The following is a 27,710-nucleotide window of genomic DNA, read 5'->3' on the forward strand; positions in this document are numbered from 1 at the left end:
GCCACACAAAGATGAAAGAATTGGTGAGTAGTAGACTGATTCCTTGGAGTCTCTCCAGATAGAGAGAAGAAGAAATTGCCCACAGGTGCTCCAGACAGCCACTCTTCATGAGGTGACTGCAGGACACCACTTTTTTTCCAGATTTTAACTTTAGAAGACAAAAGGATCATTCAACGTCATTTTTCTTGCAATTACAGTGAATCCTTTTAAAAGATGCTAAGTTCACATGCTTCACTTCTTAATCCCTTTGAGAAATTCTCTATTACCCATCTTAAAGAGGTAGAGACCTTAACAATGACAAGTTTGAACAGTTATTGGGTGAGTTCATTCAGTTCAAATCCTAACAAAAGAAAAATAAATTTCAAACTTAAAACACTTAATTTGAAATAAAGAGCAAAAAGCTAAATAAGATTTTAATCTAAGAAAGTTGTCCCACAGATACTTCCCCCCCCCCAAAAAAGCCAACCAGACTTTGTTTTTTCCTTTGAAAATGTTTTGCTTCTCATACAAGAAGCTTCTTCAGTTCTGACTGACTGGAAGGGATGCTGATGAGAAGCGTAACATTTTCAAAGAAAATAAGGAAATCCAGTTGCCTTTTGAACAAAAGCACCCTTGGGACAACCATGAATGACCTGGATGATTGAGAATCTCAATACATATCTTAGAAAGTTATAAATCATTTAAGGAACCAAATAAATCTGAATTTTTAAGATTTTGGAATTAAGTATTAAAAAATAAGCAGCTTCTTGGGGAAACAAACTTATTCTGGCAATCCTGGTTATCGTAAGTCATAAAGATTTTTCAATTCTATTTTTTGAAACTGGATACCAGAGGGGACTAAAGATTCTAAGAAGAAGGGAAAACCCCAAGCCTATTTTTGATGTTGATTAATACTGTATCTTACAAAATGACACAAAACATTATACGGAAACATGAAAGGAGAACGGAGTCAGAAATTGGTAAATACAATAGCAACCCTGCCAGTAATGATATCTGCTTCTATAGATAACACTATGTCCAAAAAATGCTAATTAATGAAAGAACCAATATGGAACAAATTTAAAGTACAAAATGTAGAGCTACGAACGACAGGCCAAAAGAATGTTTTGGAAAAGGATGTTTTACTGGATATACAAAAGAAACTGGATGAAGATTGAAAAATTAAAAAAGAAAATACAAACAATAAACTGAGACAATGACCTGGAAAATGTTTCGTATTGGATCTACAAAAGACAGTTGTTAAAGCCTTGAATAAATCTGCACAGTGAGATAAGAATTGAACTCAACTATTACAATAATACAGGTAGTCCTCAAATGATAACTGTAACAGAGCCTGCCCATTACAGTTGAAAGTCATGGCAACCATTAAGTAAAGCACCCACATGGTTGTCTCACAAATCCCCATACTTGCTCTTCCCAATGTGGCTGTTAAATGACCATGTGGATCATTAAATGGAGCACAGGTTTCTCAGGCCCCAAGGGAGAACTTGGGAAGCCTAGCACAGGCCCTGCCCTGGGCCTCTCAAGACCTCCTCTGCCCCAAGGCACCCCATACTCTGCTTCATGCCCCTCGGGGTCCATGCAGATCTTGGACCTGCTTCCCACTCCTGGTCCCACATACTTCTCTCCACCTACCCCCATTATCGATTGCTCATATACTTTTATGGGATAAGTGAGCTGGAGCACTGCAACATCTCTACTGCAGTCATAAGGCGAACAACCACGGGCATTAGCGGTCGTACCTTCAGAACCCGGCCATAAGTAGCTTTTGGGGGGTGATTCACTTGTAACTTCAAATGGCCAGTTATAAGTTGAGGATTATCTGTATTTGATTGAATCAAGGACTATTAGAAGTAAAGGAATAAAAAGTTGGTTTATTTGATCAAGTTTAAAATGAGACTTTTTTGTTGTTGCAAAGTTCTGGCAACACTTCATGGTCTGTTTCCTGACACCAGGATTGAAAAGTTGAAGTTTTATGGATTTGCTTTTGGATAAGGGATGAGATATGCGATGAAGGATATCTGTAACCTTACAGAGGGTAAAAAGTTATTAAATTTGCTTATACTTGTTCTGATTAATATTAGAAGTAACTTCACTATATATTTTCTCTTTCTTCAAGTTTATGTTATTGTAATCAAAATTCTTAATAACATTTATTTAAAAAGAGAGCTCAGTGAGAGGTGATAATGAAGCCTTTAAGTGCTTTGTTCATGGCTTAAACTGAATCGGTTTCTTTTCCTTGCATTGGCTTAATACTCTTTTATAGATAAAAAGATAAAAAACACAACAGTATTAAAAGTTTTTTAAAAAACCACCATAATACTGTTCATTTTAAAACCTTCTGTAATATGTAAAAATTAGAAAAAAAATTGAATTTATTTCTACAGTTTACATATTTTAGCAGAAAAAAATTGTCCTAAATTTCTGACAAAAGTACCTTAAACATAGATGCATTAATAAAGGAAAACAGTACATCTACATGAAGGGAAATGAACAGAAAGGGAGACAATATGGAAATAAAACACTATACAGCTGACTTTCAACAACCAGTATTCAATATCTGATTTTTAAGCAGTGGTAGTAATGACTGTACCGTATTCTATGTACATATACTGAATATTTTCAATATATATATATTTCCCCTGAAGGCATTATATGTAAAATATCTGCTGCAGCTTTACATAATCATCCCTTGTTCTTTCACATGCGTTTTAAGTCCATTAGGTAGAACTTGGCCTCTTCAGATTAGATGGTGGAAAGACTCTCTGTTCATCCATTCTTTTCTCCTGCGATCTCAAAATAAGGCTGAAGAAATCTTCATCGGGAACAGTTGGCCCTTTTGGAATGTTTGGTGGTGGTTCACATCTCTGGTCATCTAATCGAGAGCCCTAAAAAAAAAAAAAGACCACATTAAAACCACTGTTTTATTTTAGTTTCAGCTAGTCCATTTTTCCAAGGAAAGCCTGCTGGCAGCCATTTTGAACCTGAGTGTCTTCCAGAATCATTCTGAACAGTTATTCCAACAGACTAATGACTTAAAGTTTAATATTCATTTGATGAAAAAAGAATTACATGTTGTTCTGTCCCCGTCTGACACACACACCCAAACAGCCAGCCGAGGGTTAAATAACTTCTCCACACTCCACGCCACAGATAAGAAACTTGGCAGCAGCTCCGTAGCTGCCTGCCAAGCACTTTTACTCAGAGAACACAGAAACAAAAAACAATACACACAGTTTGAAATTCAATCCACAGCAAACTACTTCGCCAGAGATTTAGCTTTGTCCGTCAGAGTCCAAATGGCCACCACCTCCCTTTTATAGCCTGTGGGGTGTGGTCCAGTGACTCAGCTTAATCTCTGGCACGCCTCCTTTTCTGCTGCGCACGCTTGTCGCGCCTACGCTGGCGTGGATCCAGCCACAACGTATCTTCATCACTATCCGAAACACCTGGCTCCTGGCCAATCTCAGAAACACCTGGCTCCTGGTCAATCTCTTCTCCATCGGGAGACACCTGAGGCATTGCCAGAGAGGAGGGTCCTGGAGAGGGAGGCCTGGCCATCTCCTCTCCTTCATGTTCGGAGCCTTCTTCCTCCAATAAGAGGGGCTCACAAGACGGAGCCACAACACATGTAAAAGTAGACCCAGAAGTCGATACAGGAGAGCGAAGAGGCTGGCATTGAAATGCTGCCCGTATCCCTACATACACATCAGCTGCCAGCAAAGGGATCAAACCCTTCAACCTTAAGTTTCCTTGTTGGATAGTAACTTATGGGCAAACGATTGCACTCCTACACACTTACCTGGGAGGATGGCCCACCAACAGTACTTATTTTTAAATACGAATGGGATCCTCCAAGATACATTAATATACAGTATTCCTCATAGCACTTCAACTAATATGTTTCCTACCAAACTGAGCCTCCAGGAAACAAATGGGGTGGTACTTGCTGCTTGAGGGGAGTGAAGCTGCATCTGAAATACTTGGAAACACAGTATCCAACTGAGTTTTCATTAAAAAATAAAACAATCTAACTTAACTGTGTACAATGGTAATCTGTTAAACTTTGGAATATCCTCTACGAATATCAAATGCTTTAAGTGCCTATCCTTTATCCGGGCAAAATACATTAACAGAAAAGAAGAAAGTATCAAAGGCTGAGGAAACCCTAAATATTAGGAAAATACAAAATAATTCTGAAAACAAGACTTTTTAAAATTTTATGTTAAAACTACATAAATCTTTGCAAGCGACTGAGCACACAAATGGGGATTTTGCATGCATCCATAGTGAGCACTTCAATTTTGAACTCATTTGTGTGCTGAAACATATGTCTGTTTTTTCTTGATAAATATAGGCTTTTGTGCTAATAAAAGAAAAGAACAGGATATCCGCAGGCAGATAAAAAAAATACACAATAATGACTATACTCAATCTGTCAAAACACTGATCTGTGCTTAATTTAGATTTAAAATGCACCTTTAAAAACAGTTCACTAGAAAAACAACATTGTTTAGTAGAAACAATCATCGCTTAAACGTGATTTTGGAGAATTGCTTTGGACCTTGCATGGAGACATATAGCATATATATACTATTCATTAAATCAGCCTGACTTTTTTCAGGTTTCTATATGGTTCACTATGAATAAATAGTATTTTACCATCATTGTTTTTACACAAATACACCCCCCCCCCCGGATATATACTTTCTATGCAGAAATAGTTTTAAAGTTTACAACAGAAACTCAATTTCATCACTCACTATGACGCACATTCATTTTGCTGCAATACGTTTATGGCTGTGCTGTGCATCGAAATGTGCAGCAGTGCGAATGCATCTCTTATCTACAATCCATTACAATCATGTAACTAAAAAGTCACAAAAACGCTGCAATCGTGCATCTGATGTATTTCTTCAACAGCACAGTCCTGTTATTTTTAACATGCCTATGTCAAATATGTTGGCATATTACCATTTAAAATGCTTAACGGAGAAATACAAAGGGTAATAACCATCTAAGATCTTTCAGCAATTATTTTAACACTCTAGAAGAGGCACAGATTTCTGACGTGTTTATTAATGTATTACAAGGCAGGAATACTATTTGGAGCCCCATTACGATTTAAGATAACATCTAGGCCAGGGGTAGGCAACCTTGGCTCTTTTATGACTCGTGGACTTTAACTCCCAGAATTCCTGAGCCAGCCATGCTGGCTCAGGAATTCTGGGAGTTGAAGTCCACGAGTCATAAAAGAGCCAAGGTTGCTTACCCCTGATCTAGGCTGAGAAGTTGGTTTTAATAAAAGCAGGAACTGGAAAATCCAATATACTCTTCTATTTTTGATCTGTTGTCAAGGGGTTGAACTTACCATTATGAGATAAAACTACTTAATTAGCATAAAAAAGATTTTAAATAAAATTATCATATGTGTTTTTTTAATACTTCTAAATTTACTGAATGATTCAACTGACAAAAGATATCACCAGGAGATTCTATTAAACAACACCAGTACTTGTTTTAGAATGTCTTTTTAAGAATGCATGCCACACAGAATATCCAATCAACCAAAAACTCACCTGGCATTTTATTAATATATCAAAGAAGTCATCATCTGGTTCGCTGTTCTTGCTGGCCATTAGGTGACCAAGGACTGACTGACTATTATGCTGATTAAGACGAAGTCCAGGTAAATTGCTGGCACTGGCTCGCTGATCATCTAATCGCCTACTCTGAGAACTAGCAAGCATATCTAAAAATTCATCTGTATGTGGAGAGAGCATTGAAGCAGAAAAGGCTGTAAAAAAATTAAAAACAAAAAAAACTTTATATGTAGAAAGCAGCAAGGGGTGCAACAGTATACTGGTTAAAGTGATATCTAATTTCATTTAAAGAGGTGGCAATGTTATATAGGCTTTAGAATTAATTACATTTTTGCATAATTCTGGATGGGGTGGCAGAAGCAGCCACTGTCAGTCTGTTCCTGTCCTGGAAACAATATCGCTGATCATCCATACGGTTGCTCTGAAATCGGCTCAACAAGTCAAAAAATCCTTCGTCTCCAGGGACTTCTAAGCTGCTTTTCTTAAAAATAATGAAGAACAAAAGTAAATACAAATAATGCCAACCATTTATGAAACAGTAGGAGAATTTTAATTCAACCTACATAAATCAGATTAAGTATTATTATGGAAAAGAAGTGGGAAAAGTCCAGTGAAGAAACACTAAAAATATTGGGGCTATAAAGTAAGTTTGATATAATGCTATTTCAACATAAAAGAGCATTTCAACCTAATTTCTCACTGGTAGATACAACTTTATCATTTATTCATGCGCATCAACAATACTATTTTCACTTCACTTCTAAATGTTTATTCATATATAAATATTATTTAATTGATTTCTAATTTGTCGTCTTACAATTAGTCTGAGATAATCTAAACGTTAATTATATGCTCTGAATCAGTTACAGTTGGAATGGCATGTAAGCCTAGTAATTAAATAAGTATACATGAGAGTTTTCATTTTCAAAAATTAGGCAAAGCAATAAAAATTGGCATATTTCCAAAAATGTTTTATATATATTACATAAAATAAAATATTGAAGTTTTAAAATGTTTATTTCTCCACAAATACCTTCTGTGAATTTAATCGATGGTCAATAGAGTTACTAGCATCCTGAAGAACTTTAGAAGAAGTAATGTTTTTGTATTTTTTCCCTTTTAATCGATTTACAAAGTACAGTTTTGCTGAAGGTTTGGGAACCAATGGTTTCTGTTTAGCTAGAATTTCACTGTTCCAATCCTGAACCTAGGAAACAGGTAACAATGTATACTAAAACGCTATCCAGAAAACAGTTTTTCAATAATATGAAATGCAAAAATGCAAGTTAATTTAATTTTTCCACCTCTATTAAAACACAGCTAATTTATTCATGTTTGTAAAACTAGTGCTTTAACCAACAATACAAATCAAATTTGACCATAATTGCAGGAAAAAACCCTTAACAGTAAATCCTATGTTTCCAAGGTGCTAAACATGAATCTGGCAATCAAGCTTGGGGTCACATCAATGTACACAGATTGTACACAGATACAATAGCCTTGTTTGTCCGGGACTTCCGGTGGCAGGCGACCTCGTTGGAAGCAGCTGTTTGCTGCCTCCCGCCTGTTTCAGCGTAAAAGCCGTTTTGACAGCTAGCATCAGCTGTAAAACGGCTTGATACCTTTCCCCTGGGCATAAGGGGATAGGTGAGCTGCCCGGGGTAGGAGTTGAGTTCCCGAGTCGTCCCATGTGGACGATGTAGGTGAGANTTTACCTACTCATGTAGAATAATATACTTTGTGGAGTTAGAGATATTAATATTTGTTTACTTATATTTGAATATTATCCTGGGATTAGGTTTGGGAAGTCCGGGGGGGTGGGGGGTGGGTTTTCTTACAGTATTGTGTAATATTTGTGATGTTTTTTTCTATGATGAAAAATAATAAAAATTTTATATTGAAAAAAATAAAAAATAAAAATAGCCTTGTTTGTCCCAATGCTTTATATCAGTGATGGCGAACCTATGGCACGGGTACCAGAGGCGGCACTCAGAGCCCTCTCTGTGGGCACGCCTGCTGCCGCAGCCACCAGCTCGCACAGGTCCATTAGGCCACTGCTGGCGCCCGGAGTGCCAACCCCATCCAGCACAAAGGAGGCGAAGCAGCTGGCTAGCAAGCTCGAGTAGAGGCGGTAGAGCGCACCCCATGCGCTCGCTAGCCTCTGTGTGCAGGGGCTGGTGGTGTCAGGCAGCAGCCGCCCCTGCCTCGCCTTGCCCCGCAGCAATGGCACCCCCGCCCTACCCCCTGCCTCACCCCGCAGGATGCGCCACCCACCACAGGCCCCTTGGATCTCCCCCAATCCTGCCCAGCCCCCACAGGAATCCCCCCACGAGCAACATCAAGGTGGCCACACCCACCCTGGCCACACCCACTCAGTCTGCCATGACCACCGCAGCCACGCCTGCCCCCACCCCCGAGGACACCACAATGCTGACGCGGCCCTGGCACTTTGCGATACATAAGTGGGTTTTGGGTTGCGGTTTGGGCACTCGGTCTCTAAAAGGTTCGCCATCACTGCTTTATATAGTTAAGGTAATCATTAAAATATTTGGCCCGTGGTCTATTGGAAAGCTAAAGGTTTTCTGCAGGTCTCCTCTCCTTCTTGCTCTCTTTTAACATGCCTTTGGGATCTGAACAGTAGAATTCACAGAGGGAGGGGGCGTATGAAATGTCAAGGATTGGGTCAGGGATGACTCCTTGATCTCTTTAACCTCTTCCCACAAATGCTACATACGAAGAAATGTTACTAAGGGCCCCAGAACATTTGTCACATGACAAAAGGTCTGAAAATCCAGCCAACCTGATGTCCAGGCAGATCTCCATTCCAAACTAAAAATGAGGGAAAAGAGAAACTATTGTTGGATAAGCTTGGAGGTAAATAAGAGCAATCTAGGGGTTGCAGGGAAAAGGAAAAAAAAGAGAGGGAAATTTTGGAATCCATTTGAAGGTTAACTCTAGATCAGAGTAACTAATTTGCTGATTTCCGATATTATCATTTTGACTGGTAGTTCATTGCTGTAATTTAAATGAATCTATAAGAAATATACCTTTATTATAGGAAGAACTACTGGTTAGACACTGACCAAGTTAGTTGTACTAAAATTTTCAAATTTACAAGATTTTTGCACAATTTAATCTAGGAACAAAAAAAAATCCATAAGGGATAAGGCATTTATGGTAGAAATATGTATACTTTCTTTCATACCTATACAATTACAAAAGCAATGCATTCTTATCTGTGAATCTGGACCCAATGTTATGAAATATTTTTTTACAAAGCCACTTCCACTTAAAGGACACCAACCTTCTCAGGTGTTAGTTTCATAAGTTCCAATTTTTCCATACTATGGCGACGTCCTAACCTCTGTTTAGTGCCTAGAATTACAAAAAATTAAGTAATTAAATTACTTTGAAAAAACATACAAGGAGCAACTTAATGGAGTTATTAACTTATATTTACTGAAGATGGACCACCCCACTGAGACTAGTAACAGCAACTCTTCTAAATTTGATTGCAAAAGCACTGAACATCATGCTGATATAACTATTAATTTGAGGTAAATTTTTAATTTTTCTTTACAATATTAAAAAAGGCATTTAAAATGTTTCAATGGAGGCAAAGGAAACCATTTAAAAGCCCAAATGCTGAAAGACATGACTCTCTGTCCACTTAACCTGAATAGTGAGCTAGGTATCTTACTGCAGGCATGTAATCTTCAACAATTGCTGAAGAAGGGAAGGGATAACTTGTTCTACCTCCAACATTTTGTCTCTGCTTACAATTTTTTTTTGCCACAAAGTTTAGTAGCTGCAAGCTGTCTTTAAAATAACATATACATTGCCTTGTATACATTTTGGTGTTCCTCATCAAACATTTAGGTTAGACTTAGAATCCAATCCAGGACACATCTACACATCATTTCCTTAGCACTGATAATGGCCCGTATTTATTGTTGAACAATGTGTCTACAAATGAGCATGGCTGCAGCCATTTTTCTTCTCATTCTAGGTTCCCACATAGAACGGAGGGAGGGGGGTTGCGCAGGTGCTTCATTAGTCAAAATAATTTTTTGTCCCGAGGGAACCAAGGTCATCGGCTGCTCCCAAGACTAGGGACTGGGCGTTGCATAAAAAGCCTGCCAAATAATCATATTGGGGAATATAGTTGCTTGCATAATTTTATGGGTGGGACATTTAACTTTGTATTGGGAAATTGTTACTTGTGTATCCAGACTTGGTTTCACTCTTGACCATGCTGATACTTTGTAACTAATAAACATGTTCTTTGAGGAATTTGCAAACTTCGGAGTTCTGCTTTATTTGTCTCTGTCTGTTGGAACCATGACACAATGTGGTTCTTATAATATTTCATTTTTCAATCTTTTTGTAAGAAATTTATACAAGGAGATTGTAGCTTCATTAGCTACAAAGCAACAAAGATTAAACATCTTTTTTGCACAAATTAAAATAGGAACAAACAGAAACTATATACAACATTTCTATGGTGGAAACTTCTATACTAGTAGAACTTCTATATTTTCCTCCATATCTATGATAGGTTTTATAGGATCAATGCATTATTTTCTCTTCTTTATATTTAGCAGAAGCATCCAGCAGAGTTCACTTATTGTATTGCCTTTTAACTCGGGAGATTAATTCAGAAATGTTACTTTACTTTTATCAAGATTCTGGAACACTTTCTACAACTCAAAAGAAAGGGAAATTCTTATTATACATTCCTTCCCTCTATGTCACCACCAAGAGATTCCATCCATTACTATTTCTCCTAATAAACAAAATTTGTATAAGCTCACCTTGGCAATTATTTTAAGAATACCCTTTGGAAGACACAATAAAGTATAATTTATTCAAAATATTATTTCATCTAAACCTAGTTCCTAATACATATCTGTAAAACCATTTGTATAAATTATTTCTACATTATTACTTGAGATACTGAAGTGACTTGTAGGAATAGACAAGTTATGTATTTGTTATTAGAAAATAAATCAAAACCAGAGTAGCCATTCCAGATGAAAGCAACTTGTGTGGAGATAAACCAAGTGACAGGAACAAAGGATTTTATACAAAGACACATGCACACACATACACTCTCTTTATACCATCATTTCTTATAACTCTACAAAATGTAATAAAAACTCTAAGTGATATACAATAAAAATATGAGTAATGAAAAGCAAGCAATTACATATAAATTATGTTCATATGGAATTATAACCCAGGATTTGGAAAATCAAGACTTATTGTTAATTAGCTATACACTCGTATAGCAACCTATTCATTTTCAATTGATTGCACCTATCCTCAATAGGTGGTTTCCTTAGCACTGATAACGGCAGTAGAGACCATACATTCTTCCGTAGATAATAGAAAACTTGGCTGATTTCTCAAAGGGATGAATTTTGGGAACACAGAAAAAGTATGAAATAAGAGCAGGTCATAAATAAGAACAATTGCCATGAGTCTATTTCCTAAGTGCCTGGCAGCGCTTACATGTATCTACTGTATGATTTTCACTGAGCCCCAAGTTTATTTTCATTTGAGAGGTAAGTGTATTCCTGTAATGCAGGCATGTGCAAAATAGGACTATTAAGGCCAGATGTCTGTGGGAACATAAGATGTCCCAATGAATAATGCAGAGAAGTTAATGACACAGCTAATATGATGCACACAGGAAGCAAGGTTCTCACTAAACTTTAAAAGCTCTGCAGTGTTTTGAATGTAGCTCTTTTGCAGGTGTGGGTCACATTTTGGTAATCATAGAGAACACAATAAAGAACTGAAGATTAATAAAGAAGAATACTAAAATGTATTGGGCATATTTACCATTATAGTTATAATCTGGAATCTGATTTTCAGTCATCACTGAGTTGTTTGTGCTGAAACTAAGACCAAGTACCATTTGAAGATCTGAGAGATTAAGTTTAGCTGTCAGTTCTCCAGTCTTATCTCCAACCTGCAATCAAAGGTATTACATGCTTTCTGTAAATGATTTTATTTCTTTAAAACAATGTGAATCATACTCATCAATCTGAAACAATCCTAGAGTGGCTTACAAAATATAAAACCAAAACAATCCCTACCCTCAAGACTTTAGTGTTTTTCCTTAATTTTATTTACTCAATTTATTCCAGTTACATACAGTACATATACTGTTTTATTTGAAAAATGCACACAACAAAGAATTAAGAATATGTGCACATACCTCTCTTGAAATATCTAAATGCTTTTCTGCATAATGCATAGCTTGATCATGGTTCCCCAAAGCTGTGCATGCATTCCCTAAACTCCAGCATGCTCTTCCTTCACCAATTCTGGAACACAGTTCAATAATATACAGATCAAATATTCCAGTTAAAAATAAAAGAGAACTTTTAAATACATTTAAACAAATAAATTATTTCAAATAGATACCGTATGTACAATTAAAGGACCCTTGAAGACCTTATGCATAGTCTCCAAACTCATTCTAAGAATTTGTTGTTTTGTTTAATCTTTAACAGGAGAAAAACAAATATAATATGTAAGGTACATTAATTTTATCACATTAACTATAACGTACTTTAATTACATTTATCAAAATCAGAATTTTGAGTTGTTTTGCCTATCTCAATATATCAGCCTTAAAATGTTTTTAAAAATTATAGCAATATTTCAATTAACAAATTGCTGTGCAACTATAAAGCTTAGATATTGAAAGCACATTAATCTCTGTGATAATGCTAATCAATACAGAATATTTATTCATTATTGGAATATTTTTAGAAATTAAACATTACATAACTTATTATCTTCCTTAGTTCAAAAATGCTTCATTTTCTGCTGAAAAAAGCTTTCCAAAAAAATTATAATGGAGAAATTTTAAACGATCACTTCCATATTAATGCCAAAAAAGTTGCACAGTTGAGCCCATATAAGAATAACACTTGATTTAACAGAGTCCTTAACTTTATGAATATCTACATCTCAAATGATTGATAAACTCATGGATTTGGCTAAAGTTGCTCATTCAGACTGTTGTATCGTATTTCCCCCAAAATAAGACCTAACCTGAAAATAAGCCCGATCTTGATTTTGGAGGATGGGCCTAATATAAGCCCTACCCCCAAAATAAGCCAGGGGAGTGGGCATGACCAGCACAAACGGCAGCGAGTGCACGGGGGCCAACAGTGTCTGGCAGCAGCCACAGCTCACCGGCCCTTTGGAGCAGCGCAGGTAAGTCCAGCACAGAGGCGGGGAGGGAGGCAGGCAATCTGGACATGCCGCACACTTTTCGGAGAAATGACAGAGACTGAAAACTTCGTCTGCTTGAAAATGGGGAAGATGAAAACGGAGGGATTCGCTCCGTTTCCAACCGGCCCATTTTTAAGCAGACGAAGCTTCCATTCTGTCATTTATGTCTGGGCAAAAAGTTTTGGGCACCCCATAGGCACTCAAACACTTCTCGCCCAGAGGGAGACTGGAACCTTCGTCTACTTCAAAATGGGGCCGTTGGAAACGGAGGGATTTGCTCCGTTTCCAACGGCCCCATTTTTAGGCAGATGAAGCTTCCAGTCTCTGTCAACATAAACAGCAGAATCCCTCCCCCTGGGATGGAGCACTCCGCCGCTACCATTGCTTCCCCCTCAGAACTGTAAGGCAGCACCTGACTCCTTTAAGCCAGCAGTAAAGGTGTAGCTTGAGAGGCAGCGATGGAGTGTAGCCCAGGAGCAGCAGCAAAGCAACAGCAGAATCTCCCAGGATGCCCTCGCCAGCTGCATGCTACCAGTATTTACTGGTAACACTAAGGGCCCAGATCTTCACCGCTGGCTTGGCTTGCACAGGATTTTCACGCACGTCGGCTGGCTTGGGAGTCAGCGTTTGGGGGGGAAAGGCGCAGCCCAGTGGCAACAGCAACAGCAAAAGCGGAATCCCCCCCGAGATGGCTGAAAGGCATGAAAGTGGCCAGGGGCAGCCCCATGCCCGCTTCACACAGCCAGCATTAGAGATGGAGCGCCTGGCAGGGCCCAAACAGCATGGGGCTGCCCCTGCCCCCCCTAACACCAGCCAGATGCCCCAAGCATTTCTTTGCTTACCTGATTTCCAGACCCGTCGCGTTCCTCTGACGCTACGTGCAGGGAAACAAAAGAAGTTTGTGGGACTAAAAAAAAACACCTTCAATCAATGCCAACTTCTGATGGAAAAAAAAGAATCTTGCGAAGTTGGAATTGATTGATTGAACTTTTTTTTGTCCTATAAACTTTTGTTTCCCTGCACGTGGTGGTGGAGGAACATAACGGAGAAATCCGACAGAAACGCAAAGGAGCTGGAAATCAGGTAAGCAAAGAAATGTGGAAAGTGAGGGCATCTGGGCAATGTTGGGGAAGCTCTCCAGCTCCGCGGCAGCAGAGAAATGCAACAGAGCTAGAAAGCAAGTGCCAGGCAAACCTCCTAAGGGTGCCAGGCACTAAAACGGGCCTACTGCTCTCCCACAGCTGCCCAGGCCCGCTGGAGGGAAGGCCAACATCTACTGGCACTTACAGTAAATGCAGCAGTATTCCGGCTCTGGCAGGGAAGGGGTAGCTGGCATGGGCACTGACGGCAGGACGCCCGTTCGCTTCAGCACCCTCCCTTCCCAATACTCCAATGCTCCACCTGCCGCTTTGGCCCCGGGCTGCCGCTTCCTCACTCACCTCTCGGGCGGGCCATGCCAGGAAGGCGGCCCCCAGCATCCCCAAGGCAAAGGCTCCCTGCTCCACCAAGGGGGCATCGGCCTGGCTGCCACCACCTTAGGGCCCTTCCGGGGCTGCTCGGGCTGGCCTGACATGGGAAGGGCACACATGCCCGCCCACCGGCCTGAACTCTGTCATACAGTACCTTTACCGTAGTTGGTTTGCCACCACGCTCCAAGGTTGGCCCATTGCCGCACTGCGTCTCGACTCCATGCGCAGGCCACACCCCACCACCACACACTCACCGCCTGCTGGTAAGACACCCCCCCAAATAAGTCCTAGTGCTTATTTTGGAGCCCAAAAGAAAGTAAGATCAGGTCTTATTTTCAGGGAAACACGATAAAAATATAAAATGAGCCATGCTGAACCAGTTTAAATACCTATTTAGTCTCCCAGTTTTTCCACTTTGCAGCCAGATGCCAATAGAAAACCGCAGATCTTTGATTTGTGCTCCAACGAACTAACGAAGGAGCAAACTCCTCCAATAACAGACAGAATATCTTTATTATTGCAATTAATAGTACAATTCTCTATTATACCATTTAGCACGGGGATCCTGTCTATATAAATAAGGCAATATTCTTATAGGGAACAAAAACTGTATTACTATATAGCAATGAATTTAAAACTCTTACCTATCATTTAGTTCTTCAGCAATTGCTAAGTGTTTCAGATGATAATCTATGGCCTTCTCATAATCCTGAAGTAAGGTATAGGTATTTCCAAGACTATAACATGCCTGTGCTTCCACAGCCCTATCTTTAAGCTGCCTTGCAAGCTGTAATGTCTTCCTAAAGGACAAAGAGATACAATATTTACTTATACAATTCAAACCACCATCAATGTATCAGAATACAGTAATGTACAGTAATGTGATTTACTGGATCTATTATATCATTCAATGCAATATATACCATTGCTCTTTAAATAATCTGGGAAAATATTTTAAAAATTAAACGTCCTTTTAAAATTGGTATATATTATAGCATACATTAATGAAAATGTTTTGCTGCCATTTACCTATTTGTCAACCAGATAATATGATAAATAAAAATCAGTGGAATATGTGGAAGTGACAGATAATCAGCATGTCAGGAAAGCTAGTCAATCATTAAAAATCTGACAATTTCTCAAATTGTTTTTGAAATTTACCAACATGAGAATGTTGCAGTACTGCTTTATAGACAATATTACATACTCTTATTATGTGTCATCAAGCTGGTATTGACTTTCAGTGACCACCTAGATAGAATGATATATTCCCGAGCGTGGCCCTTCAGGGGAAAGCAAATTCAGACTTGCAAGATTCTGTCACTGTAAGTCAGGGGTGTCAAACTCAATTTCATTGAGGGCCGCATCAGCATTGCGGTTGCCCTCAGGGGGCCGGGTGGGTGTGGCCAGGGTGGGTGCGGCCTACTGGGTGGGCATGGATGGAGTGGATGTGGCCTACTGGGTGGCCTACTACATCGTTCGCGTCAAGGGTGCCTGTGGAGGCCTGGGCAGGAGTGGGATAGATCTGAGGGTCTCTGGCAGAAGGGGGTGGGACCAGGGCAAATGCCAAGGCATGGTCCACTGGAGGAGCCTCACTCTTCCTCTCAGGCCATGCGGGGGGGGGCTTATGGAGCTAAGACTGAATTCGTTTCAGTATAGATGGCCACCACAAAATTGTACATTGGCTCCCGGCCGGCCTGGGCCAGGGCCAAGGCAGTGGGGGCCGTTCCCTCACTGTTTCCAGGATGGCTTCGCGGGCCACATGAAACCACTTCGCGGGCCGCATCCTGCCCCTGGGCCTTGTGTTTGACATGTCTGCTGTAAGTGTTACAATAAAAGTAATTCTGACTTATATGTATTGTTTTCTTACCTTGTTGGGCTGACACTACCAACTACCAAGCACAATTCAAAGTGCTAATTTTTATTTATAAAGCCGTTGATAAGCTTAGTACTGGGTTACCTGAAGAATCACGTCTCTCTACTGGAATTGATGCATTCACTTCAATCATGCCAAAAGAAACAGCTGGCTATCTCTCTTTTTCAAGAGGTGGGGGGGCGGGGAATTTTCTTCCTAAACTTGAGCTTTTTTTTGGGAAGGATTTGGGGAGCCAACACCAGATCATCTTGGATTGATTTATTTTTGAATGTTGACTTTGTATTTTTTATGTATTATTCCTACAGTTTTTTAAGTTGTAAGCCACTACGAATCTGCACAGTACTGCAGTGGAATATAACTACAACAAATAATTAACCATTTGCTTCCATAGGCTACCATATGGAAAATCACTGCCTGCAGAATTCTGACTTGTATAGATCTAGACAAGACATGGCATCTGAGTTCTCTTTACCAAGGCCTTCATTGCTACCTCCCAAGTGCTAGTCTGTATTTCTAAACTGATGCTTCTTTTAGTATTCATAGTTGTTCCTAAAAGGCAAAAGCTATTCATCACTTCAGTATCTTCAGTATTAATTCTAAGCCTGGTTTTCTATCTTTTGTTATTACTTTGATCTTCTTGCTATAATTTTAGTTCCAGTTTTCACTATGGTGCTAGACTTTCATTACTACATCTTGCATATTATTTGCATTTTCAGCTTTCATCAGCACAGCACAAGTTATTGATATTTCTTCCTCTAATTTTAAAACCACACATTCCTCCAATCCAGCGTCTCTTAATATATATGCAACATATAGGTGCGTAAGGAAAGAGCATATAGTCTTGTCTCATTCTTTTGCTGACCCAAAGCCAATCTGTTTCGCCACATTCCATCTGGATTGGGTTTTCTATTCTGTATATAGTTTTGAAAATTAACATAGTGAGGTTTTGGATTCCCATTTTCTAAAGACAGCTTGAACAACCAGTATTTCCCTTTCCAAATAGTCTCTATCTGCACTAAATGATCACAAAAAGATACTTAATGTGCTATAATTTCCTAACCTTATAAAATAAATCAAGTTACATTGCTCTTAAGGAATTTAAATGAAATACCACAGAGTAATCAGATGCAATTAAAAAGTAACTGTACTTTTGCAGAATTACCAGGGAAAATATTTTGCAGATAAGTACCACCCAAAGTTCTCAGGGAGTTTATCTACCCAGATGAGTTTTTTTTATTTATTTCCAATCAGCTAAAGAAGCCGTGTTCCAAATGTCATTAGACCTGGATTCAAGATTGGGCTCCATGAAAATGAGAGCTTTCTCCATTAGCCATTTTAGAAATATGTATCTTGATACAGACTACATACTTGCTTTTGCTGGTTTTCTCTAAACAGGTTATGATCGTTCTGTTTTATGTATCTAAGGCAGCTGAAGTGTATGTGCAGCTGTTTTTTTAATGGAACTGTTTTAGTTATCTTATTGTTTTAATAGGTTTTATTATAAACCTCTTGTAAATCCTACTAAATATATGACTAAGCACTGAAAAACAAATTTAAACATGCTGCCTTAGGGTCTAGGATAGAATTTTACATCATATTTTATTTTCTGTAAAAGCTATTATTCCATTTTATGAATCAAATAGCAGGCCTTTAATACAATTTTGTACATGTTTTTGAAGCAGTGAGACCTATTGAATTCAGTCAATCAATATATGGCAATCAATTGTGGCAATTCTGTCTTTGGGAAGAAACTCAGATAAGATAGTTCAAGTATACTGTATGTTCAAAGCTCAAACACAGGAAATGCTTAACTATTCAAATAGATATTTTACCACTTTAAGTATTTTATATCTATAACGTATTAGGTTTTATAGAATTATGACTGGATAAAGTTGCATTTATTTTCTTACATGACAAATTTAAGCAACAATGTTTTATGAAAATAAAATGATGAAAACAGCCAAGAACAGAAGACAACAAATCAGTATTATTTTGAAATAGCTAAAGCTAATGAAATTATGCATATTTCAGAATGAAAACTAAAAGATCTGATTTTAAGACTTCAGTAAATCAGAGTAAATGTATTAAGAAAACAGTATAAAACAATACTCACTTATAGTATTCAGCAGCAGTTTCAAATTCCCCCAGGAAAATATAGGCATTTCCAAGATTACTGTAGGCTCTTCTTTCTGCAGCTCTATCACCAAATTCTTTTGCAATCAAAAGGCGCTGGAAAAGAATTAGCCTGTTAATTATTGTAACAGTGATCAGAATAGGAATCCTTATTCTCAATGCTATTTCCAGAACAAATAACAAAGTGAATGCTAAGATTCACTCTTTTTCCCTATCTAAAACATGTTTTTACCAGAACATTTTGTACTACAGGGAGTCCTCAAATTACGACTATAAAGGAGCCCGCCCATCGCGGTTGTAAGTCATGACAGTTATAAAATAGGGTCAAGCATGTGACTGACTTGATTTTAGGACTTTTTTTGCAGCAGTTCTTAAGCAACACTGCACGTCTTAAGCAAACCAATTGTTTGGTATGGGCGCAGTAAATGCTGGTTTTCAGCAAAAGCGCCATAAAATGCAGCCAAGCGACATGGCAAACAAACGTAAATGAGTCCTGGTTGCCAAGTGCCAGAAATTCAGTCATGTGACTGCAAGGGGAGAGGACAACCACTGGAACTTCAAATCCGGGTCCTAAGTAGTCCCCTAGTAGTTCTATCGCAACTTTAAACAATCACTAAGCAGCCAGTTGTAAGTCGAGGACTACTATATACAGAAAAGAATTTTAAAGTTCTCTGTCTCCAAAAGTGTGCTGGAAAGTAACAGCGTTGCGTGTTTCATTGTATGCTCTGTGATGCAACGTGATGTCATGCCGGCCACATGACTCCGGAAACGTCTTCAGAAAACAATGGCTCTTTGGCTTAAAAAACGGAGATGAGCACTACCCCTAAAATCAGTCATGACTAGCAGGGTAAAACCCACGGGAACACCTTTACCTCGCTTCACAGTACTATCTGTTTGTTTTTCCGCCCAATAATGCACTTTAAAATATCACATGCATAATAAATCTATATCAGATAATCTCCTGTTTACTTTTTTAAAAAGGACGTACTTTAGCTTTCTTTTATAAATGTCATAGATATTTCCTTGAATATCCATCTTTCTGTATGTATTTTGTAAGAGAAACCAAGGAAACAATAGAATATGCTTTACTAACATTATCCTAATGAAGTAAATGTACCTTTTAAACAAATAATATAAACTAAAATGAACCAAAACACACCAACATGCACTCTTTTATACCTGTTCATGGGCAGTAACAGCACTTCGGAAGTTGCCCAGAAGATAATGTGTATTTCCCAAATTTCCATAGGCACGTCCTTGGGCAGCTCTATCCCCCAATTCTGTTACGATTGTTAAGTTTTCCCTATTGAATATTCAAAGTTTTAAAAAGCAAATTACTAGGTTTATAATGGAAGAAACGTACAAGTAACAATTATGAAAAATAATTGTTCTGTTAATTTAAAACATTTTATGCAGATTGATTTAATGTTCATTATATATTACTATTTGCCATCCTCTCAAGGTGATACCCTTAAATCACTTGTGATTTCACATGCTATAAATTATAGTAACAATATTGATGGCTGCTGTCCAATAGTTCTTATTCTTCTTAGACATTCATCTTATTTCAGTTACTACTGCAGAAGAAATATGGTTGGAATTTTAAATTACACTCAAGTTTCTCTGAATTTTATATCTCTTCTAATGCACTGACATTATAAAATTGAAACTGGCTTTAAAAGAATTAAAATAACACATTTTAATGTATTATAAAAGGGACGATTAAAAACTGTATCCACCTTGAAAGACTAATCCACTACTAAAGCTTTTCTTACTGATAATAATCTGCAGCTTTCCGCAATGCAGTTTTAACATCATCTGGAAATTCCCCTGGATCATGGGTACCTGCACAAGCAACACTTTTACCCTTGGAGTGATACACGTTTCCAAGATTATACAAAGCTCTTGCTTCTCCAACCTATAAATAGAAATAAAATATTTTCTTAAAAGTTCTTATGATATATAGCTATTTGCTTAATTGAACAAAAAATAAATAAATCTCTCATTTCTTATTGTGAGAAATACAGGTGGTCTCTGGCTTACAATCGTTCATTTAGTGATGAAGTTACAACGGCACTGAAAAAAGTGACTGATGGCCAGTTTTCACACTTACAACCGCTGTAAGCATCCCTGTGGTCAAGTGATCAAAATTCAGATGCCTAACAACTGGTTCATATTTATGAAGGCTGAAGGGTCCCCGTGGTAAACACGTTTTGAGATCTTCTGACAAACTAAGGCAGGGGTGTCAAACTCAATTTCATTGAGGGCTGCATCAGCATTGCAGTTGCCCTTGGGGGGCCGGGTGGATGTGGCCAGGGTGGGTGCAGCCTACTGGGTGGGTGTGGATGGTGTGGCCTACTGGGTGGGCATGGCCAGCTCTACATCATTCGCGTCAAGGGTGCCTGTGGGGGCCTGGGCAGGAGTGGGACAAATCTGAGGGTCTCTGGCAGAAGGGGGTGGGACCGGGGCAAGCGCCAAGGCATGGTCCATTTCTTCATTCCTCACAAAGGGTGACACCTCCCCAGCATACACCCAGGGGGCAGGGCCAATGCGGCAGGAGCTGGTTCCTTGCTGTTTCTGGACGGCCTTGTGGAGCTAAGACTGAATGCGTTTCAGCATAGATGGCCACAAAGTTGTACATTGGCTCCTGGCCGGCCTGGGCCAAGGCCAAAGCAGCGAGGGCCATTCCCTCACTGTTTCCAGGATGGCTTCGCGGGCCACATGAAACCACTTTGCGGGCCACATCCGGCCCCCGGGCCTTGTGTTTTACATGTCTGAACTAAGGTAATGGGGAAGTCAGATTCACTTAACAACTGTTACTAACTTAAAAACTCCAGTGATTCATTTCACTACTATGGCAAGAAAGGTTGTAAAATGGGGCAAAACTCACTTAACAACTCTCTTGCTTAGAATGGAAATATTGAGCTCAATTGGGATTGTAAGTCAGGGACTACTTGTAGGAGTTTTCACTATTATATATTACCCCCACACCATCCCCTATTCAGATCTTACATATTTATGAGTATCATATTATGTCACAGAACAATATTTTCTTCCAAAGTCTGTTCATTTGCCAAATTTACTTTTTGATCTTCCACAGGAAGAAAGACAGCAAGAATATCTTCCTTTTTTTTTTAGTTTGAGTCAGGGAGAGAACATCTAAAGATACCGTGGCAACCAACTAAGCTTGAAAAAGTTTATCAAAACAGTATTATTCTATTGCTGATATCAGGTTCAAAGAATACACACTGTGCTTTTTCTTTCAATATTGACTGTAGTAATTTTCCTTACCTTATCACCTAGATCTCTCGAAATATCAAGGTGCCTCTGACAGCAAACAATTGCTTCTTCAAAATTCCCAAGGACCTTTAAGGTATTTCCCAAGTTGCCACTAGCTTTAGCTTCTCCTAGCTGATCCCCAATTGTTCTGAAAATTGAACATTTAGTCATTCCTTCTGCTTTTCTGTTAAAAAGTCAGCTCAATCTTGAGTGGAAGAAACATTTTTATTAAACTTGTTAGAAGTCAGTTGATCAGATACCCAATTATATAGTATAAAATATATTTTAAAAGTATTGTGAGGGTTTAATTTCTGTATGTCATTTCTTGTGAATATAATGTGAATATAATGCCTAAGACAAATTACACACCATTCTCTTGAAGAATAAAACTTTGCTATATATTATTCTGAGCGGTTCCTCAGAACAAATTTCACGGCTAAGATAATCTACTCTATTCAACAGCTTAGTCAAATGAGATGAAACAATTTTGGGCAACATTTAATTGAACAAACTTTTAATCAAAGTGATAATATCTAGATAGTTTTAAAGTACAAATAACTTTATAGCTGTTAGAAAAAATATGAGGCTGTTATTATGGGAGAAAGGTAAAATGAGTGTTAAGATTGGCTTGGAAAAAAAGTTACATATTCCTGAGATGGAAGGATATGTAAGAAAGAAATTCAAAATAATCCCACCTTGACTATGTTTAGTGTGAATAGGAAAAGGCTTTCAAGAGTTTGTCATCCCACTTTACTACAATAAAGAGCATTACTGATATCCATGCTGTGATTGTTTCTTTAACTGGCCTATCCTGAAGGACTAACATCAAGGTACCAAAATCTGCATTTACCTTGCAAGAGTTAAATCATGATGATGATATTCCAAAGCTTTTGCATATTCATGCAAATAGAAATAGGCATTGCCCAACTGGCTATAAATAGCACTAAGTGTTTTTAAGTCTTCTGTTCCAACCTGAACTGCAGCTTCAAAGAAAGATACCCCAGCTCTACAATCCCCTGCTTTACATAACCGCTCCCCTTCCAAGGCAAGCTCCAGGCATGATGCTTCCATTCTATAAATATGAAACATAAGAAAATTTGTGTTTTAAAATAATGATATTTCTTCTAGTAAGTTATTGAAGCAGAATAGAAATATTAATTTATTTCAAATACTTACTTGAATTTCAAATACTTATTGAAGCATTTATTTTTGCATCACAAGTTTAAAATATATTCTTATTAGTCCCGGTTAGAGAACGAGGAAGACCGTCGAGTATTGGCAGTGGTTAGTAACTAATGAGAGGGCAAGTATGCTGATGGAATACTGTATGTAGTATTGAGTTATCAACAGAGGCACAGGAAGTCCTCAAGTTATGACCACTTGTTCAGCAACCAAAGTTAATGACAGTGCTGAATGAATGGTATTTATGACCAATCCTTGAACTTCTGTGCTTCACAGTAACATGATCATGATTTCTTTTGTTCCCTAGAGCTTCTCACAAGCAGGAAATTTTCCCAGACACCGATCTTCAAATCTACTAGAAGGGGTAGGGAAGCTGGCAAGAAATTGCTCTTGGTCCTGCTTTTTTGCCCACCCACACTCCATAGCACCCACCCATTCTTTGGAGCACCTGCTAGGAATGGCCCTTTGCACACCCACTGGCATGGGACTCTTGCCTCTTCCCACTTAGCAACCTTTGCAGTCCTGGGGCTACAACAGCAACCAGGACTGCTGGGATTGCTGTCACTCAGTAAACCCAGTAGTCACATGATATCACAGTTTATGACCGCATTGCTAAGCAACGCAAATTTCAATCCCAATGGCCACTGTAACCAAGGACTACCTATAATAATAGCATTTAAGAGGCTTTGTTGGTTCCTATTTTCCTGGTCTCCATCCTCCTCTTTGCCTGGCTTGAACCACTATATAGGATCATAAGCAAATTTGAACAGAATTAAAAATATGGGAGGAATAGTAGTACATAAGCAACTTTTGGAGCCAGACTGCACCCTGCGCAGGATCTAGCCATTAGAGTTCCCCTCCAACTATTTTTCTACTTGTATAATAATAATAATAATAATAATAATAATAATAATAATAATAATAATAATAATAATAATAATAATAATAATAATAATAATAATAATAATAATAAAAAAATGCCAGCATCTGGCTTACTGTGCTACCAATCATATCTTTTTTTTAAAAAAAAGAACACTGAACAATTGCCACATTGTATGATGTAGCATGTAATTTATCTTGAGCATATTCTGAGCAAGATAATCATTGCTCCCTACTAATTGTATTTTCCTAATGCCCAATGAACTCTTACAAAATGATCTTTCATATCAACTATTTAATATGAAAACAAAAACTATAACTACGTTACTGTTTTTCAATTCTAAATTAACTTTTATTTTTTAACCACCATGAAACAGATCAAATAGTGTATGAAGCTAATATTTCTATTTTAGTTAATACAAAGAATTTGTTAAATTAAAGTGACATAAATATACACATAAAACTAACACAATAGTTTTTTAAAAAGCTACATTTTGGAAAAGCTGTAACAAAGTCATACATAACTGGATGAGAAATTAGGGCATATATGATATACATATAAACTATTTTTAAATGCTAACTTGTAGAAAGAAAATCAGTAACTACTTTATTCAGAATAAAAGGTCTACTTCTTCAGTATTTTGATAAAGGTTTTTGATAAAATCAATTAGAAATCACATATAAAATGAAATTACTGAATACTATACCTCTTAGCTTTCGACATTCTGCAGCCTAAGCACATCGATATGACAGACATTCTTAGCTTGTGCAGTAAAAGCAAAACTTATATTTCGCCCATGAAAAATTTCCCAGTTTGCCTATCTATAGCATACCTATAGCATTTCTCAGAAACAGCCAACAGGTATTTTCTTCCATTTTATTAAAATGATATAACAAAATTGACTACAGCACTGTTATAATTGCCACAGCAAAAGATTGAACCCTCTCTGATTGGGTGATGTTAACTAATCCTCTCGTCTCCTGAGAGGTTCTCTCCGGGCACCTTATGTTAAACGTCAAATCCAATTAAAATTAAATGTATTCCACCCCATACCTAAAAGGTACAATCCTATTAATGAAACAATAAATTGTATAATCCCCTCATACCAGTAATTCATTTTTGGCTTCTGAGTATGTATATATGTACTGTATGCGTGTATGTTTGTGTGTGTATACATACATACATACATACACACACGCACACATACACAAATGCTTTTAAAAACATTTAATTAAAAAAGTTATAGAAGTGTCAAGGTCTACACTTATTGTATAAGATGCAGCTATGTAATATAGTATCAAAGAAGGGAAATTGTAATTTTCACTATATTAATTTCTAAATCATTAGTTCATAGTTCCTCAGGCAAAGTGCAATAAGTTTGAAACAGAAAATGAAAACTTTCCCAAGCACGGAAACTAAGAAAGAACTTTTTAAAGTGTTGCCTTGAGAAAAGGAGGGGGAGCAGGTGCATTACCTTAAAACATGTCAACATAGAAGGCCAATCTGTCCCCTATCATTTCTGATTTCAGGACAAGGAATAACCCATTTACGCTAAAGAAAAACAGACAAACAAACTTCTTTCTTAGGAAAGAAGTCCAACCATTATAACAATTTGATGGTATAGCCAATTTTCATCCTTTGTTGAATGCATTTAAGTAGATTTGGATAAACATTTGGAACCCATATATTAATTGGAATTACTGCACAAAACAAGAGTTTGGACTTTATCTAAATGGCCTCCTTTGGACTTATGTATCTATTGAAAACAGCTTCCTACTCTCACTGTGTTCTCCAGACTATACGAACAATTATTATTTAACCAAATACCGTACTCAATAAATAATACATTTTAAGTAATGTAGGTTAAAGCTATGTGTTTGGGGTTTGAAGGTACAAATATAGTACAGGTCTGCACTTCTTCAGCGCATTGTCTTTTCTTGGGACTGCATAGCTGCCTTATACAACTGCAGCAGCACCCTTCAAAAAGAGTTTTACTACAGTCTGTACGTTGGCATTCTCCCAAAAGTGTTCAGTCTTTGAATATGAATTTAAATCTGAAGCCCTGGACAGGTGTATATGGTACTTTTAAAAAAAAGTTCATTTGTTTGCATAAACCAAGACCAGCAACAATTTATCACACTGCAGCCTTGTTTTGGATTCTAAGTATATTGCTATTATGGATGCAGTATAAATATTTGCATAAGACTGTTGCTTATGTTTGGTTTTACATCTAAACAATCAACCCATTGTACTCAGATCCTTGCATATAATTTCCTGTATTTATGTTCAGATGTCATTCAACAATTTATCCTGCTTTTTAAAAAATTCTCTCAATATTTTAATTCTTCTCAAGCTTTAGTCCATTTTTATTTGAAATACTGTAATTTCTATTACTTTAGAGTACAACAAGCTAGTGTCAGACAATAATCATTTTAAACCAAATTGTTTTGAGTAACAAAATCAAGCTAGTTGTGTTACCGAGCCACTGCCCTTTATTATAGTGAACATGTACAGCAGGTTCAAGTGTGAGACAAGATATATATTCCTGCATTAATTTTATATATATGGCAATAATATTTTCCATCTTCCTATCTGGGAAGATGTATGTGCTCCTGATGAAACAAGAAATTAAAAAATATTCTCTTTTATGAACAGATTTCACAAAAGAAATTGGAATCTCCTTGTACCTTCTACATGATCACAACTTTTGGTTAAACCCAAAAATGATCTAGGTGCCATAAGTATTCCTCTCAGATTGCTATCTTTGATCTGTTTAAAAAATAAAGTCTTTTGCATTTTTTGGCATTGCTGTGGAAGAGCTAGCTGAATCTCCTTAAATATAAACTGCACTTTCCTTCAATTGTGTGGCTCCATGACAGCCCAGGAGAACATGCAGCTTCTTTAAGGAGACTCTCACCATCACTGTATGCAATACTATGCCTGCTACAAACCATCTTTTTGCTTCTGGATAAAAACACTGCACATATTTTTAAGCACCAACACTGTTGATTTAGAAGACAATAAACATAATAAAAACATACAGAAACAAAGGACATATGAATAATAAATTAATAGATATGATTCATATAGTGACTAACGGCATAAAAGGTGAAAATTCCAGTGTTTTTGAATTGAACTAACATTAGCTTCAGCCCAGAAAATATGGAAGTAGAGGCTGGAACAAGTAAATCAAATCCATATGAGGAAACTCAATATTGCAGATTTATCTTAGTAACTTTGGCAAAAGTCTACAACTTTTTAGAAAAATAGGTCCATACGATGATAGTGTTACAAGTGTAAGGTTCATTTTATTCTAGATCAGGGGTGTCAAACTGCCGGCCCGCAGGCCGGACACATCACGAGCAAACCACGCCCACTCCATTGCCGGCAATCGGGAAAAAACTCCGATACTTTGCGCGATGTCACATGACATCGCGAGTTTGACATGTCTGTTCTACATGAACAAATAGGAATTGGCAATGAAAAGAGCCTTACCTACAAATGGTTACCTTTCACATTAATTTAATCTTAAAACAATGTACCAGATAAACCTGTTAAACACCATTTCTCATTTATGTAGTTCCATAGCTTGGCTCAGCACAGGTAAAAATAAGGAAGCTTCAAACAAAATTTGAAACATTAAAGAAAAAAAGTATTGTTAAGAGGTTACAAGTACCTGGAAGAGGTCAATCATGGATGAAATCTAATTTGGCAATTAAAATGCATATAATGGGATAATAGTGGTATTAAACATACATATACTGACCCTCTGAAGTATTTTAAAAAAATTAAACATTCAGATGCAAGCCTTAAGTTAATTTTTCAATGTATTAATTAGTATATATGCTTACCTGTAACGAACATGAAATGAATTCTCTTCACACATGTTTAACAAAACATCTTCTGTCAATTCACATTCTGTATAAATTTATTATTAACTAGACGGCATGTAGGAAAATCACCAGGGAATGAAAAAAATATTCTCATAACAATGTCCCAATGTTATCAAGATTTGGAGTTAATAAAATTCAAAT

At 37.6% G+C, this 27,710-nt stretch overlaps 1 protein-coding gene across 1 annotated transcript; it reads right to left on the reverse strand.

The window, feature by feature from the left end:
• Window positions 1-1,102: 1,102 nt before the first annotated feature.
• On the reverse strand, window positions 1,103-27,654 carry GPSM2 (G protein signaling modulator 2). The gene is made up of 14 exons (XM_015823973.1): window positions 27,528-27,654; window positions 22,465-22,686; window positions 21,627-21,762; window positions 20,111-20,253; window positions 19,515-19,638; window positions 18,316-18,431; window positions 14,971-15,126; window positions 11,830-11,938; window positions 11,451-11,580; window positions 8,908-8,978; window positions 6,637-6,810; window positions 5,931-6,084; window positions 5,580-5,797; window positions 1,103-2,888 (listed from the first exon to the last, which is right to left on the reverse strand). The coding sequence occupies exons 1-14, from the start codon at window positions 27,560-27,562 to the stop codon at window positions 2,721-2,723; spliced, it is 1,956 nt and encodes a 651-aa protein (XP_015679459.1). The 5' UTR covers window positions 27,563-27,654; the 3' UTR covers window positions 1,103-2,720.
• Window positions 27,655-27,710: the final 56 nt, after the last annotated feature.

Source organism: Protobothrops mucrosquamatus, unplaced genomic scaffold (genome assembly GCF_001527695.2).
Source record: "Protobothrops mucrosquamatus isolate PMUCROS unplaced genomic scaffold, P.Mucros_1.0 scaffold_182, whole genome shotgun sequence".
NCBI lineage: Eukaryota > Metazoa > Chordata > Lepidosauria > Squamata > Viperidae > Protobothrops > Protobothrops mucrosquamatus.

Bases quoted from the DNA above. Each gene is read 5' to 3' on its own strand.
- GPSM2 (XM_015823973.1), bottom strand. From the start codon at position 27,562: ATGTGTGAAGAGAATTCATTTCATGTTCGTTACAG. The intron at 15,127-18,315 runs GTGAGTATTGTT...TTTGTCCTTTAG, and splicing joins ACTGCTGCTGAATACTATAA to GAAGACATTACAGCTTGCAA. The intron at 11,939-14,970 runs GTAAGAGTTTTA...ACTGTGTTCCAG, and splicing joins GCTGAAGAACTAAATGATAG to AATTGGTGAAGGAAGAGCAT.